General features: G+C 47.8%; 1 protein-coding gene across 4 annotated transcripts in view; it reads right to left on the bottom strand.

Annotated features, from left to right (window-relative positions):
- The window catches only part of CD8B (CD8b molecule), a 49,862-nt gene that overhangs the window by 20,594 nt on the left and 13,155 nt on the right, over positions 1–16,113 (bottom strand). Inside the window, exons 4-6 of one of the 4 annotated variants that reach the window (XM_011971764.1) lie at positions 12,858–12,947; positions 11,109–11,145; positions 7,757–8,476 (exon numbers count right to left, since the gene is read on the bottom strand). The exons of 1 other annotated variant lie outside the window; for it this stretch is intronic. In XM_011971764.1, the coding sequence (XP_011827154.1) occupies positions 8,464–8,476; positions 11,109–11,145; positions 12,858–12,947 (140 nt within the window). In that variant the 3' untranslated portion in view covers positions 7,757–8,463. Of the gene's footprint in view, positions 1–7,756; positions 8,477–11,108; positions 11,146–12,857; positions 12,948–16,113 lie in introns of those variants that run through there. 2 more of the 4 variants (XM_011971762.1, XM_011971763.1) reach the window with 2 other exon arrangements.

The following is a 16,113-nucleotide window of genomic DNA, read 5'->3' as shown; positions in this document are numbered from 1 at the left end:
TTTTTTTGAGACCAAGTCTTGCTCTGTTGCCCAGGCTGGAGTGCAATGGCACAATCTCGGCACACTGCAACCTCTACCTCCTGAGTTCAAGCGATTCTCCTGCCTCAGCCTCCTGAGTATCTGGGATTACAGGCACCCGCCACCATGCCTGACTAACTTTTGTATTTTTAGTAGAGATGGGGTTTCACCATATTGGCCAGGCTGGTCTGTAACTCCTGACCTCATGATCTGCTCACTTCGGCCTCCTAAAGTGCTGGGATTACAGGTGTGAGCCACCGTGCCCGGCCAAATCATTCTTTTTAAGTCATTCTTTTGATGGCTACATGATATTTTTGGGTGTAGATAGACAGCAACTTATTAAATGATTCCCTATTGATTAACCTGGGATTGCTTCCCATTTTTATTTTTCCCAAACAATATTGATAGAATCATCTTTGTGTATTATTCTGATGCAATGATGCTTCTACTTTGGACCTATTCCCAGGAGTGCTGAGTGACAGTCCCTGATTCACGTTAAACGCTACTAGATGGTGCCCCCCTGTTTTCCATGAGGCTGCAGCGCTTATCACAGGATCAGCAACACCTGCGTGCCCTTGGCCCCAAGCTTTCCGCAGTGAGCAGCATCGCTGTTTTACATTTTCACTTACTCAGTGACATTTGTATGCAAATGACAGATTATTATTTTTCTGGAAGATGTATGCTTAACCATGTCGGGGTCATAACTCATGCTGTGAAAAAGATTTTGGTGTAGAGGTCATAGCAGAAGAAATGAGAACATGTGAATCAGCCTTCCTCTCTTAGACGCAGACACACACAAAGGTCTTAACTGAGCTTGGATATTAAAAGCAGTGCAGGGGAGAGGGTGGGGAGGTTTGGAGTTACCATCAGAAGCGTCTGACCAGGCTCAAATGTGGGATAGTTGTCCACTGAAGAGCCTTGTATGTCACAATGTCTAGGAAAAAATGTATAAGACAAATGTTCCAGGCCAGGCACGGTGGCTCACGCCTGAAATCTCAGCACTTTGGGAGGCCGAGGCGGGAGGATCATGAGGTCAGGAGTTCGAGACCAGCCTGACCAACATGGTGAAACCCCATCTCTACTAAAAAATACAAAAATTAGGGAGGCATGATGACACATGCCTGTAATCCCAGCTACTCAGGAGGCTGAGGCAGGAGAATCGCTTGAACCCGGGAGGCGGAGGTTGCAGTGAGCCAAGATCATGCCACTGCACTCCAACCTGGGCAACAGAGCGAGATTCTGTCTCAAAAAAAAGAAAAAAAGACAAATGTTCCCCTGCACCCTCCCCACTAAATTGATTGCCTGCCACACACACAAGCACACACAGGCACACTCCGAAATTACGCAGATAAACGCTCGACAGTATTACTCTGTCTCCCATTGATAAGCTCTTTTCTGTGCTGGGTGGGGCTGGAGGACTTCCTGAGGGAGGAAGATGGAACTGCCAGAGTGAGCACTGGTTCTTGTCTGAGCCCTGTGACCCTTTCTTCTCTCCTCCCTCTTCCCCTACACCACAAGGTAGACCACCCGACGTGGCTTTCCGAGTTTCTAGGGAGGTGGGCTTTGAGCAGGGCCCACAAAAGAACTTCAACCAAAGTCTGCTTGTCTTGTGGAAGCTGCCCTACCTTCCTGTTCCCAAACCAGCAGCATCAGTGTGGCTGCAGTGTAGGTACTCGGATAGAAGGGGGTCAACCCAAGTTCCATCTTCTGCCTTGGTCCAGCTGGAGCCTTCGTGATCTGAAGTCAGGCCCACTTTTTGTGCTGATCACGTTTACTGTTGCTCTCCCTTCCCCATGTCCCCCAAACTTGGCTGAGGCTGAGGAGAGGGTGGAGGGGTGGGAGTCATGGCCTCCCTTTTACCTGGCCTGGTCTTGCCCAGATAGCAGGCCTGGCCCAGCAGGCAGCTTCAGGCTCTCAGGATGCTGCAGGGGTGCTGGGGAGGGGTGTGTGGGAAAGAGGGGCCTCCACCCCTCCGCCAACACCACCTCACATCTTCCCCTCGTAACTTTGCCCTCACCCAACCGCAGAGACCTCCACAAAATCTGTGAGAGGCTGTGAACTCCACTCCCAGACAAACACAACCTTTTTGAGAAGGCAATCCATGCCCTCTGCTTGTGTTGGCATCACCTGGGTCTTTCTCTGGTCTGTGCAGGGCTGGCACGAGGCTGCAGCCAGTAAGGCACTGAGGCCACTCACTTTCGGAGCCATGCAAGTGCCAGCCTTGGGCCTGTGTCCCCCTGGCCACGAGAATGAAAGCCCGTGGGGTTAGGGACAGCTTCTGAGCCAAATCTTTAGTGCCTGAAACACGTGCCTGATTGAGATCTGAGTTGTTGACCTTGGTTCTCTAAGGGGATTGTCCATTGTACTTGGCAGAGTAAACATCCTAAGTGGTCCTCACAGCCTTAAGGAGCACAGAAAGGTGGGTGGGTGGGCGGGGGAGCCAGCAGGGGAGGTGCTGGGCTGTGCTCCCAGCTTGTGGGGGCCTAAGGACCTTCTATCTGAGCCTTTTGCTTTGTTCATTCATTCATTTCAATTCTGGCCTCAGGCTTAGGACTGACTTGTACAGGTGGCAGGAAAGAGCCAGAGGACCCCCACAGGCCTTGTCCCTGAGCTAGTAGGGAGGGAACTGAGGCCTACAGGCTCTAAGCAAGACTGCAAGCCCTGGGGACCCAACTATGTCTATCCTGGCTACGCTGCACCCCTAGTCCCAGGACAGGGCTGGCTGAGCCCACAGAAGTTTCCCCAAATAGATTTGAACTGGCATCAAGAAATTTAAGGAATTGGGCATGGTGGCTTACGCCTGTAATCCCAACACTTTGGGAGGCTAAGGTGGGAGGATCGCTTGAGCTGAGGAATTTGGACCAGCCTAGGCAACATAGCGAGACCTCATCTCTACTAAAAATAAAAAAATTAAAAAATAAGTGGGCATGCTGGTGCACACCTATAGTCCCAGCTACTCACTTGAGTCAGGGAGGTCAAGGTTGCAGTGAGCCATGACAGCGCCACTGCACACTAGCCTGGGCAACAGAGCACTGTACACACACACACACACCCCACCCCCCAAGGAAGAGGAGAATTGAGTGTAGAGTTGTGGGTATTACTTCAGTCATAAACGGGCACAGGAGTGGAAATGGTCTACAATTAAAAATGCATGAAAAGGCCAGGTGCTGTGGCTCATTCCTGTAATCCCAGCACTTCGGGAGGCCAAGGCGGATGGATTGCTTGAGCCCAGGAGTTCAAGACCAGCCTGGGGGACATGGGGAAACCCCATCTCCACCAGAAATATAAAAAATTAGCCAGGTGTGGTAGTGCATGCCCATAGTCCCAGGTACTCAGGAGGCCGAGGTGGGAGGATCGCTTGAGCCCGGGAGACAGAGGTTGCAGTAAGCCATGAGTGCGCCACTGCACTCCACCCTGGGTGACAGAGCAAGACCCCGTCTCAAACAACAACAACAAAATTACCTAAAGGAATGGACATGGTTTCCTCTCAAATTTAGAAGTCTAAGCAAAGCTCTTAAAAGGGTACTCGCATGTGAAAGGCAGTAAACTAACAGGAAAAACAGGATCCAGGAGAGCCAACAGTACTGTGCAGGATGTAAGTGCCTTTTTCAGTGCCTCTGCTTTCAGCTTTACAGGAATCACATGTGTCATGCATATTTCTGTGAATCTCAAACTGATGCGGGGCTGGGGAATATGGTTTCCTTCTGTCTGAGTTATGCAACTGGAAGGCCTCCAGGAACCGGTGACTCACGGTGTCCCAGGAGTGTCAGTGACGCATTGAAGGAGGTTTCCCAAGAAGCGACAGAGGAAATATCTTTTGCCCTCCACAACCTTGGAAGGCCTCTGAAGACAAGGCTCTTTCTGTCTTTCCCTTTGACTGGGTGATAGATTCGGATCAGCGTTGCAGCCCACACGGGGTCGGGGATCACTTTCTGAAAACAAGTTGCCCACTTCCTACAGGTAGAGACACAAACTGCGGGGCGGGGGCGGGGATGAGTAAGGATGAAAGGGATGGGGTGGTGTAGGACCCCCTTCTTCTTTTGAACAGGCCCTGGTGGGCTCCACACCTGCAGGCTACTTCCCACTGAGAGGAAGGGGATGGGGGGAGGGGGGAACAGCAGTGCTGCTCCCAGACCCATTAAGGTCCACAGAAAAACACAGAAAGGAAAGTACTATAGATGTTCTCCTTCAGGGCAGAGAACCCAGGCTCACCTAAGGTTGCTGGAGTGCAGACCACCCCCGCCACTAGCCTAGCCCCATATGAACTTCCAGACAAGTAAATGCAATTGGAAATGTAGCTTGCCCAAAGTCTGCAGCTGGTAAAGACCCAGACTCTGCTGTTTGGCCACCTCAGACCTGCCTCACCGTGATTTCCATGGTTCAGATTTTTAAAATTTATGAATAAATCTTTCATTGGTGGATATTTGTGTTGATTCCAATTTCTTATTATAACAATGGCCAGAGGTTCTTTTTTCCAAACTTTTCATTGCTTTTTCCCCAATTACGAAAGTAATACATGATGTAAAAATTCACACAAGGAACTGTAGAAAGCAGAAGTGAAAATTCCCCAGAGTAACTGCCATTAACAGCTGAGAGTAAATCCTCACAGACCTTTTCCTGTACATATCCAAACAAATATACCCAGAGGCCTTGATTTATTATTAGAGAAGAAAGATCAAATCTGCAGAACAATATTAGAAGATTTAATTTTCTATATTCTCTATGTTATGTATTATATTCGTGAGATTTCAATTTTATGTTTTAAAAAATATGGGAAAAAAAAAAACAGGAAACTTTTTTTAGAAAAAATTTATTTTTGAGACAAGGTCTCGCTCTGTTGCCCAGGCTGGAGTGCAGTGGCATGACCACAGCTCACTGCAGTCTCAAACTCCTGGGCTCAGGATATCCTCCCACCTCATCCTCCCTAATAGCTGGGACTACAGGCAAGCACCACTGTGCCCTGGAAAATTTTTAAATTTTCTTGTAGAGTCAAGGTCTCAAACTCCTGAGCTCAAGTGATCATTCGGTGTGGGCCTCCCAAAGTACTGGGATTACAGGCGTGAGCTATCATCCCATGTGCTGGCTGAAGAAACTTCCAAATACCAAGTTTGCACATTTCTACAATGTTCTGTACTTGGATTTAAAAAACTCTCTTTCTTGAAGTAGAATTTACATCTATATCCATAGCTATGAAGTCAACATGTCCTAGTGTACAGCTTAATGACTTTTTCTAACGAAACACACTCATGCAAGTGACTCCCAGATTGAGAAGCAGAAACGCTCACCTTCAAACCTCATGCTCCCTCCTAATGACCCACCACTGGACTAAGGATAACTGTATCCTAACTTCTAACAACATATATTTGTTTTGCTTGTTTTCTTCTGTGCTTGAATTTTAACAGTGACCACATATTGCACCACGTATTGTATTAAGAATAATCTATACAGATGTTTTAAAAATACACGCATTTACCATAACCATCATTTGATATCAGCATATATGGATCTAGCTCATTCCTTAGTAGCTACCTAAACTCCCTTATTAGACTGTATCTGAATTTATCTGACCAGTCCCTTTTGATGAACATTTGGATTATTTCCCATTTTTAGCTAGTAAGCAGCGCTAGAAGGAACAATCCGATGCATATTTCTTTGTGCATACCACTTTTTGATGTGTTTCTTTTAGATAAATGCCAACAGTGGAATTGGTAGTCAAAAGACAGCTGGATGGAGTTTGGGGGGCATATTTCCTCATAACGGCCCTATAGAATGTAGTAGCAGCTCAGTTCTTTCTTCAAAACAAAAGTCAGGTGCTGGGTGCAGACCTTCTCACCGCAGCCCCCACCATTGGCAGCCTAGCCTGCTCTAGCTCCCTGGGCAGCCGGAGTTGAACCCGCCTTGGCAGGTGCCTGCTGCACAGAAAACTGACAGAGGAGCGCAAACCACCCCTGCCCCCAGCCCAGCCCCATGAGAACTTGCAAGCAAGTACGTGCAATTGCAAAGACAGCAGCAGGGAGACGGTCAAATTTCAAAGCCTGCAGTGGGACAAGGGACCTTGCGGCCTGTTCTTACTTCCGCTGCGCACTGGGTGTGAGCCTTCAAGAGGGCAGACCGCGTGCACTGCAGGCCTTAGTCTCTTATTTATTTGTGATGGCCCGGATGAGGAGCCCACCTGAAACATGAACCCTAGAGGAGTCTGGTCCAGCTGACCCCAGTTCTTTCACCCCTCGCCTCAGCCTTGGAAGGCAGCCTGTCCCTTGTCCTCAGAGCTGATAGGCAGAGCTTTTGCTTCTTTTGAGCACCTCCTGCTGAGGCAGGAGACTAGGTTCTGGGGGCAGGGAATCTAAGGCCAATTCGTGCTGAATCAAGGAGAAACACCTACGTCTGGGGGCAGGGAATCTTGAGGCCAATTTGTGCTGATTTTTCAAAGCTGGATCAAAGGGAAAACACCTGGGTCTGGGGGCAGGGCATCTAAGACCAATTAAATGTAAACCAAAAGGAAAAACCCCATCTCCCCACACTGAGTAACCAAGGATCAAAGGCTACTCTCTCTACAACCCTCCCTCTTCCACCTTATCTCAGATGGAAAGGGAGACTGTCCTGGATTGACCCCAGGCCAAGCACGGGCCATCCCTTCATCCACACAGGGCGTCAATTCACCTCAGCCTTTCATTAGCCACGGACCAAATCCTTCATCTAGTTAAGGGGTAGCCGACAGGGATCTCAAAAGGGTACTTGAAACCCAGAAAACCTTGCAATTGGGACCATGGGCCGCCTGCTTAGGGCCCACTTCCACCCTGGGGAGTGCTTTCTCACTTCAATAAATTCCTGCTTTTGCTGCTTTTATTCCTTTATGACTTTGTGTGTTTTGTCCAATTCTTTGTTCAAAATGCCAAGGACCTGGACAACTTACACTCAAGGCCCTCCTTCCGGTAACACTGCATCTATGCCCTTCTAACTCCACCCACCACACCTCGTTCTGCTGCGACCGCACCCCAGATGCCCGGAGAAGGCCACACTACCCCCTCCCCAGGTTGTCTTTCCTTTCCTGTTTTTTTTTGTAACATTTCTTACATTCTGTGGCTGCCACAGGTCTCTGAACATAACCTGATTTGTCAATGCCCTTCTTTGAGCTGGCCAGGAAAAGCAGGTGAGGCGGGATTCTCCTTGGCCCTGGACATGGTACTTCCGTTAATGCAACCTCAGGTTGCAGTGTTTTATGGTGCAATAGCTCCTAGGCTGCTAAAGCTCAGGTAGGGGGCGGCTAAGATGGGACTCAGGCACTTTTTCAAACCCAGGAACCAGGTCCTGCTCTGCACTCTCCACTCCTGCTCAGCACTTTCTCCTTGCTTTTTCCTTGTCCAACAGTTAAGGCCAAGAATCAATAAGAAAATGAAGGGACATGTGACAGAACCCCTCATGCCTCCTACCGTCTCTTTGATGCCTGACTTGAGGCCAGGGATCCCTGGGGTTCATCCCACAGTAGAAATGAACAAGTGCTAGTTCAGCTTGAGAGTGGGCCGGGAGATGGGCCCGAGGCACCTGAAGCCTGGCTCTGGGTGCCCTGGGCACTTCCTGGCCTCTCTAGGACTCTCTACACCTACAATGTTGGGCAAATGAGGATCTCAGGTGTAACAGGAGGATGTACAAATTTTATCCTTATGGTTTCTGTTCCACTGAGCATTGATGTCTTGGCTGTAGATGGGCTTCTACACATTTATGCCACAGGAGCCGTTTGTTATCTTTAACCTGGGACTTTATTTGTACAACTAAGACATTTGTATAAAAAGAGCAGAAAATGAAAGAAGAATTAAGCCATGGGAGAGTAGAAATGGGAGCTGAGAAACTGACAAGTGGAAGACGAAGTGAACTCCTATCCTCAAACCCGCAAGTTCCCAGCCCCAAAGGAAGCCCTCAGAGACTGACATGGCTTCTGGGAACTGGACAGCCCCTCTCAGCAAGCTTCATTCCCAACCTGCGCCTGGCCTCTCTGTGAGGAAGGTCGGCCCCAGCCTGGGAAGACCAAGAGGGAGCCAGCCCAGTATCACCCCATGAAAGACCCAGGACCCAATGTTACTGCCCTACCAGGGCAAAGCAACTTGCAAAGATGGTGGCTAAATAGTCACCACTAAAGGTCCCAGCTCAGGGAAGGCACAGGAGCTGGAAGCGGTGGCATGGGTGGCATTTCTTACTCAGTCCTCCAGCACACTTTGTGAAGTGCCCTGGGGGCAACGAAGCCTTCTCCCTAGTATTCCCGATGGCCCACGAACAAGTTGCTCCCATGCACGTCACACACAGAAAGGCCTTGCAGCAGTGAAAAGCAGGCAGCTTCAGCAGCCAGTGAACTCTCCAGGGTCGAATGTGTCCCCTCTCTCCTTTTTCCACATCGTGCTCGGTACTGACCAATGTCTTTTTGTAGCAGGACACCAAAACCATATTCTCTGCTCATTTGTAAAACCTGAAAACAACAGCAAGTTGTGAAACCACGTATTTTCAGGCAAACGATATTGAATTTCCTGTAACAGAGACAAACGGCAAATGAGAATGCAGAGTTCTACTCCAAGTGGCCTGGGGCCGAGTGTTTTTTGTTAGTATGTTTCTAAGGCCCATGTTAGTCACTAAAAAGATTGTTAAGGCTAAAAAACAAACAAAACAAAACAAAACTGCAGCTCAAAGAACCGTGGCTTTGAATTGCGTTACTTCCTGTAGTACCTCTAAGATAATCTAAGAGAATCACAAATTTATATCAAGGGGCCAGAAGAAATTACCCTGCGGATGGGATGATTTTCTAAGGACAGTTAGAGGCTGGGGAACAAGGACCTCAAATCGCAACTCAGATCTGTGAGCACCAGGGGTTATTTCCTCCACGCCTGGATCATGAGAGGAAAACCAGAGGTGCTTTTCAAACTTTTGAAAAGTCACAAACCCTTTTGTTCAAATGACATGTTACAGGTAAGTGTAAACCCAGACGATAGAAAAGAGTATCTGTTTGAAATGAAGAGAGTGAGGAGGGCTCAGGGTCCCCCCATGACCACCCAGTGCCCCTTCCCTGCCTCAAGCTGATCCTGGGCTTGCAAAAGCATGAGGTCCTGCATCTAGCACCCCAAAAACTGGCATCAGATCACTGGGGAGCAAGTTAAAATGAAGGGATGGGGACAGACCCAGACCACAGTTAGTACCCAGAGAGGGGCTTATTTTACATGAAAGGTCACCATGGGAGAGATTTTGAGTGGAACTTTCTCTTTTTGAGATAGAGTTTCACTCTCGTTGCCCAGGCTGCAGCGGAATGGCGTGATCTCTTCTCATTGCAACCTCCGCCTCCTGGGTTCAAGTGATTCTCTTGCTTCAGCCTCCTGAGTAGCTGGGATTACAGGTGCCTGCCACCACGCCCAGTTAATTTTTTGTATTTTTAGTAGAGATGGGGTTTCACCACATTGGCTAGGCTGGTCTCAAACTCCTGACTTCAGGCGATCTGCCTGCCTTGGCCTCCCAAAGTGCTGGGATTACAGGCGTGAGCCACTGCACACGGCCTTGAATGGCACTTTCTAGAGGTCTGGCCTGAGACAGCTACACTCAAGTTATTATCTCTTGGGTAGGGGGCAGCTCCTAAATCCAATACACAAGGTGAAAATTGTACACAATTAAAATATCATTGAAAATTGCCCACAAAATCCAGCAGGCATGTTTAAGCAACTCTCAATATAAATAGAATGTGTACAACAATGCAGAGCATATCATATATGAATGTATGTGGCTATTTACCATTTTAGAGTATTTAAAAATACATTTTGTTTGTCCGTTGTTGCACTCGCAGAATTGAAGTCACTGAAGTGACTTGAGTTTGTGCTCTTGAGTTTGGCCTGGGGCCACATGCTTTAAGGATAATACCCCAGAGTGTCCTCACACTGACCATGAGATTGGCACTGTTAGCTCATTTTACAGACGAGAAATCCGAAGCTTGCCGAGGTAAAGTGACTCGCTGACTGTCACATGGTTGGTGACTGGCAGATGGGATTCAAACCCAGCTCCGTCTCCGCCTAAAGCCAGAGCTCTCGAGCAAGAGACCCTGTTGCTCTCTTCAATTTAGAGGTGTGTACTTTTGCTCCCCCAAACATTTCTATATAGAGAGGGTTGCTCTGAGGAGCAAATGTAATTAACTGGATAGGCAGATGTGAAACAGTCTCTGTTTTGAGGAACAAAAATCAAATGCAGGAATGCTGCCCCCGGCCCACGATGGCTTCCAACAGCCTCATGAAAGACCAAGTACATAATGTCACTGCCCTACCAGGGGAAAGCAACTTGCAAAGGTGGTGGTTAAATGGCCACCACTAAAGGTCCCAGCCCAGCCCAGGGAAAGTATAGGAGCTTTCTCAGCTCAGTGGGTTCCAAGAGTGTAATGTGACTCTGCCAACTCCTGGGACCCAGATGGGGTCGAGGGCGGCAGGTGGGACAAAGGCAGCTCCTAAGGAAGGAAAGCAATGGCTGGTGGAAGAAGCTGGTCTTCAAATCCGATTCCAGTAGTCTCTCCATTTATCTGTAAAATGAGGGTGATAACCCCTTATCTCACACAGAACCGAGGGGATGAAATAATAGGGGGGATGAAATAGTAGGTGGGATGAAATAACAGATGGGATGAGTTTGGGACACCCTGTGGTATTCTGTGCATGCAAAGCCTGATTGCTCTCCTCAGGAGAGCTAAGAATGTTCTTGAAATACATTTAAGTTATTGGTCAGGTTTTTGTTTGTTTGTTTGTTTGTTTGTTTAGGTTATCTCTTCGGTTCCTGAATTCTATCATCCCATCTATTTATACAGTGCGTGACTTTTTTTTTAGATGGGGTCTCGCTCTGTTGCCCAGGCTGGAGTGCAGTGGTACCATCATAGCTCACTGCAGCCTTGAGCTCCTGGGCTCAAGTGATCCTCCTGCTTCAGCCTCCTGAGTAGCTGGGACTACAGGTGTGCGCTACCATGTCTGGCCGAGTCTATGATCTTTGGAAGATGAGGTCTGACTTTGGCTCCTTGCTGCAGATAGAGGCTGCAAGCTGCAGCTGGGGCTGAGGAACCCAGGGCCACGCCCAGGTCACACACTTACTGTTTGATGAAACGAAGCCGGGCTCTCCTCCGCCGGCCTGGAAGAGGAAAGCAAGGGCGCCAGTCAGTGTGGGCTGTGGGTCACCGCACTGAGCCCCAGAGGCCAAGTAGGATGGTCACAGGGGCAGTTGACACCTCAGCCCACCTCCCTGGTCCCAGACCCTGGCCCAAACACTTTACACATTTTAATCCCCTTAATGCTCACTGAAAACCTGAGTTGGATACTTTTAGGATCTCCATTTAATTTGTGGAGAAACTGAAACACAGAGTGAGTTACCGGATAACATGCCCAAAGTCATGCAGCTAGTAAGTGGGAAAGCTGGAATTCAAACTCAATTAATCAGCCGCAGAGTCTGTGTCCTTAAACACACCTGCTCGCCCTTCACAGCAGGTCAGACACGAAAGTTCCCACACACAGGCAGTCTCAGGCCTGGGCAAGTGCACTCACAGGGCGAGATTTCCCACTGCGAGTAGGAGGAAAACAAAAGCATATCTATTTACATTTGTATCTCAGCCTTTATTACTTTTGATTTTTATTTATTTTTTTAGAAATGCGGTCTTACTATGTTGTCTAGGCTAGACTTGAGCTCCTGGGCTCAAGTGATCCTCCCCCTTCAGCCTCTCGAGTATGGGCACTTGCCCCTATATCCAGCTTACTTTTTATTTTTGAAACATATTTAATAACATACATTTAATAACATAACACACACAAAATATGAAATAAGTAAATCCAGCCAACTGCTGCTGTATTCGCTTATTTAATATTTTATGCGTGTTACTAAACGTGCTTCAAAATATTTTACCAATGAGGTCCTTCCTTGATCAAAAGAGTTTGCAAGCCACTGAAATTTATGGGGTTCTTAGAATGGGGTACATTGACCCCTTTGTGGGGAAGAATTTGTAGGCAAAAGTATGCACCTGGGTGCATTTCTGTGGGGAGAGGTCCATTATTTTCATCGTATGTTCAAAGGGGTCTGTGAACTACAAAAGTTAAGAGCCACTGATCTAGTTCATGCCCCTGCTGTCCCACCTGCCCATTTTATAGAAGCGCAGAGAGGGGAAGGGGCTTGCTCGAGGTGGCACAGGTGAGCTGAAGAACCGGGGTAGACTGTGGGCTCTGGGCTGTAGGGAAGCCATGGGCCTCTCGGGCTCCCCGTCTTTCTTGTGAACCCAGTGCTATGCAGAGCTTGGGGTGGGGGCCATAGAAGGAGACAGTCCCGTCTCTGGGGTGGCTGGGAGCAGCAGTCATTTCTGAGTTTCCGACAGCCTCATCAATATTGGTGGTGTAGAGAGGATTTCTAGCTTTCAGCAATGCAACACAAACCTCACAGGCAATCTTTTCTGGGCACTGGGCTTTGGTCTCAACTGCTCACATGAGTTCCCACTTACTGACATGTGCCGGGTGCCAGGCATTTGGGGCAGGAATTTACAAGCAGCAACTCTGGGAGGTAGGTGATGTCCTACGTCCATCTGAGGCAGCCAAGGCTCAGAGAGACCAGGGTACTGGATCAGGAAACAGCCACATTGCACTCAAACCCAGGTTTGTCTGACTCCAGGGACAGGGTGGTCTTTGGTTTTGGCTGCGTAGCCACAGATCAAGAACGACCTCCAGAAATACTATTTCATAGGTTCTCTGAGGCACATTCCCACCAGGCTGCCATCTGCTCTGCTCCCCTAGAGAAGTAAGTATCCCAGGAACACTTCAAACAGCAAACAGGGACACCCGATGACCCAAGAGGAGACAACTCACAGTACAGGTGGATGGCCACTCCCAGGGAAACCAGCAAAACCAGAACGCCAGCCACCAGCAGGCCGAGGGTGATGGGGCTACAAAGTGGGCCTGGAAAAAACACACGTGACATGTGTTCAACACTGAACATTTTTCTGCATAAGACACGCAGAAAAATACAAGGAGGAAAAAAAATCAACTGGAAGTCCCACCTCCCAGAGAATACCACTATTTGCATTTTGATATAATGTATTTTTCCTCAAGTCTTTTTTTTTTTTTTTTTTTTTTTTGAGACAGAGTTTTGCTCCGTCACCCAGGCTGGAGTGCAGTGGCGTGTTCTCAGCTCACTGCAACCTCCGCCTCCTGGGTTCAAGCGATTCTCGTTCTTAGCCTCCCAAGTAGCTGGGATTACAGGTGTGTGCCACCATGCCCGGCTAATTTTTGTATCTTTAGAAGAGACAGGGTTTTACCATGTTGGCCAGGCTGGTCTCAAACTCCTGGCCTCAAGCAATCCACCCACCTTGACCTCCCAAAGTGATGGAATTACAGGCGTGAGCTACCATGTCCGGTCATCGTCTAGTCTTTGTAAGCACTTTAAACATCATTGAAATCATTTTATATATAAAATTTCATGTCCCATATCCAAATTTTTGAGAGGTAGACAATTTTTATTCCTGGTAATGAGTCCTTTACTATTTATGTTTAAAACTTTTAATTTCACGAGAAATAGCTGAATATATTTTCATTGTAAGAGATTTAAATATAGGATTAGAGTGCTCGCTGACATCTTCGCTCCTTCACAGAATTAATCATCATTGATAATTTAGTAACTTTCTCTTTCCATGCCTATGTAATTTTTATAGATACATATACGGTGTATTTGTTTGTTTCTTTCTTTGTTTTGACACAGAATCTCACTCTGTCGCCCAGGCTGGAGTGCAGTGGCGCAATCTTGGCTCACTGCAACCTCCGCCTTCTGGGGATTCAAGCGATTCTCCTGCCTCAGCCTTCCAAGTAGCTGGGATTACAGGCGCTCACCATCATGCCCGGCTAATTTTTGCATTTTTAGTAGAGATGGGGTTTCACCATGTTGGCCAGGATGGTCTTGATCTCCTGGCCTCAAGTGATCCACCCGCCTTGGCCTCCCAAAGTGCTGGGATTACAGGTGTGAGCTACCATGCCCGGCCTTAAATACATATAGTATTTTAAAATATATACAGCAGATTATACTGTACAAATTGTTCTTTTGTATCTTCACTGTTTCAACGTGCCTTTTTTCCTTCACTTAATCAATGTGTTCTTTTTTCCAGCAGAGTAACGTCTGACAGTATGGATGTATCATGAGTTACTCGTCATCAGTGGGCATTTTTTGTCGTTTCCTGTGTTTTACTTTTACAAATAACTCTGCAGAAAACATCATGTGTATTTCCTTACAAAGATGCCTTCCTGAGGTAAATACTGAGAACGGGAGCTACTAAACCACAGACTTTGCCCATTTTCAATTGTGACAGATGCTGTCAAATGCCTCTCTAAAAGGTGGCACTGACTTCCGTCCCCACCCACCAATAGTGCACCCTGCTGACCATTGATATCATCAAAATGTTTTAGTTTCTGCCAGTCAAGTGGGGGAAAATGTTATTTCACTTAAATTCCCTCATTACTTACAAGCTTTGGCCTATTTTCATATATTGGGAACTTGTATGATTTTTCTTCTATGAGTTGACTATCTGTTCCTTTGTCCATTTTGTGTGCTAAACAGCACACTTTACACTATCAATGCCCCAAATCCTTCTCTGACACCCTTCAGGCCCCTGTGGCTGGTCCCTCAAGTAGCTGAGGGGCAGAGCCAGGGTCCATGGGTGAAAGGGCAAGGCTGCAGATTTGGGCTTGAGGTTCAGAAAATCGGAGAGCATTGTGGATGTCAAGGAAGAGAGAGAATTTTTACTGAATACGTATGCGCTAAGTACATACTAAATGCAAACTCCCATCTTGTGAGGAAGAAAGGTATTGGCATTTTTTTATTTGCATTTATTTATTTATTTTATTTTTTTGAGACAGAGTTTTGTTCTTGTTGCCCAGGCTGGAATGCAATGGCGAGATCTGGGCTCACCGAAACCTCCACCTCCTGGGTTCAAGCGATTCTCCTGCCTCAGCCTCCTTAGTAGCTGGGATTAGAGGCACCCGCCACCATGCCCGGCTAATTTTTGTATTTTTAGTAGAGACGGGGTCTCACCATGTTGGCCAGGCTGGTCTTGAACTCCTGACCTTACGTGATCTGCCTGCCTTGGCCTCCCAAAGTGCTGGGATTACAGGCGTGAGCCACTGCGCCTGGCTTGCCATTATTTTTATCTCTCATTTCACAGTTCAAAAAAAAACAAGATTCAAAAAGGTTAAATTATATGCCCCAGGTCACCCAGCTACTAAAATGCAGGACCAGGGTGTGGACACAGATCCTTCGAGTTCCAAGCCCCTGTGGGTCCCACCTCAGCTGCATGAGGGCATGAAAGGTATGGGAGGGAAGGGAGGCGGCTGCTACACGGGAGGGAGCCCACTGTCACTGGAGGGGAACCAGCCAAGGCTGGATGGCTGGGATGTGGAGAAGAGATTCACACACTGGGTGGGAGGCTGGATGAGTGGCCCCTCTGAGATGCTGAGGGCATCTGCTGGGCTCCCTCTCACCTCCTATTTGTTCCCCCAACCTTGATGAACCTCAAAACACGGTGCTAAGTGAAAGAACTCAAGCAGGAAAGAGCCATGGTGTGCGATTTCACTCGTACGAAACGTCCCTGAGAGGCAAATCTGCAAAGGCAGATGGTAGATTAGTGGCTGCCAGGGGCTGGGCACAGGGATGAGCTGTGAACAGGCACCGGGAATCTTACTGGGCTGATGGAAACCTTCTGAAACTAGATTATGGTAATGATTGCACAACTTGGTAAATTTACCCAAAATCATTGAGTTTGTATGCTTAAAGTAGGTGAATTTTGCAGTGTGCAAATTATATCTCACTAAGGTTTTGTTTTTGTTTTTTGTTTTTTTGAGATGGAGTCTTGCTCTGTCACCCAGGCTGGAGTACAACGGCTTAATCTTGGCTCACTGCAACCTCTGCCTCCTGGGTTCAAGCAATTCTCCCGCCTCAGCCTCCCGAGTGGCTGGGATTACAGGCACCCACCACCATGCCTGGCTAATTTTTATATTTTTAGTAGAGACAGGGTTTCGCCATGTTGGTCAGGTTGGTCTCGAACTCCTGACCTCAGGTGATCCGCACCCCTCCCCTACC

Source organism: Mandrillus leucophaeus, unplaced genomic scaffold (assembly GCF_000951045.1).
Source record: "Mandrillus leucophaeus isolate KB7577 unplaced genomic scaffold, Mleu.le_1.0 Scaffold1244, whole genome shotgun sequence".
NCBI lineage: Eukaryota > Metazoa > Chordata > Mammalia > Primates > Cercopithecidae > Mandrillus > Mandrillus leucophaeus.
The sequence above is the reverse complement of the archived record's forward strand: the minus strand, read 5'-3'. Positions and strand labels throughout refer to the sequence as shown.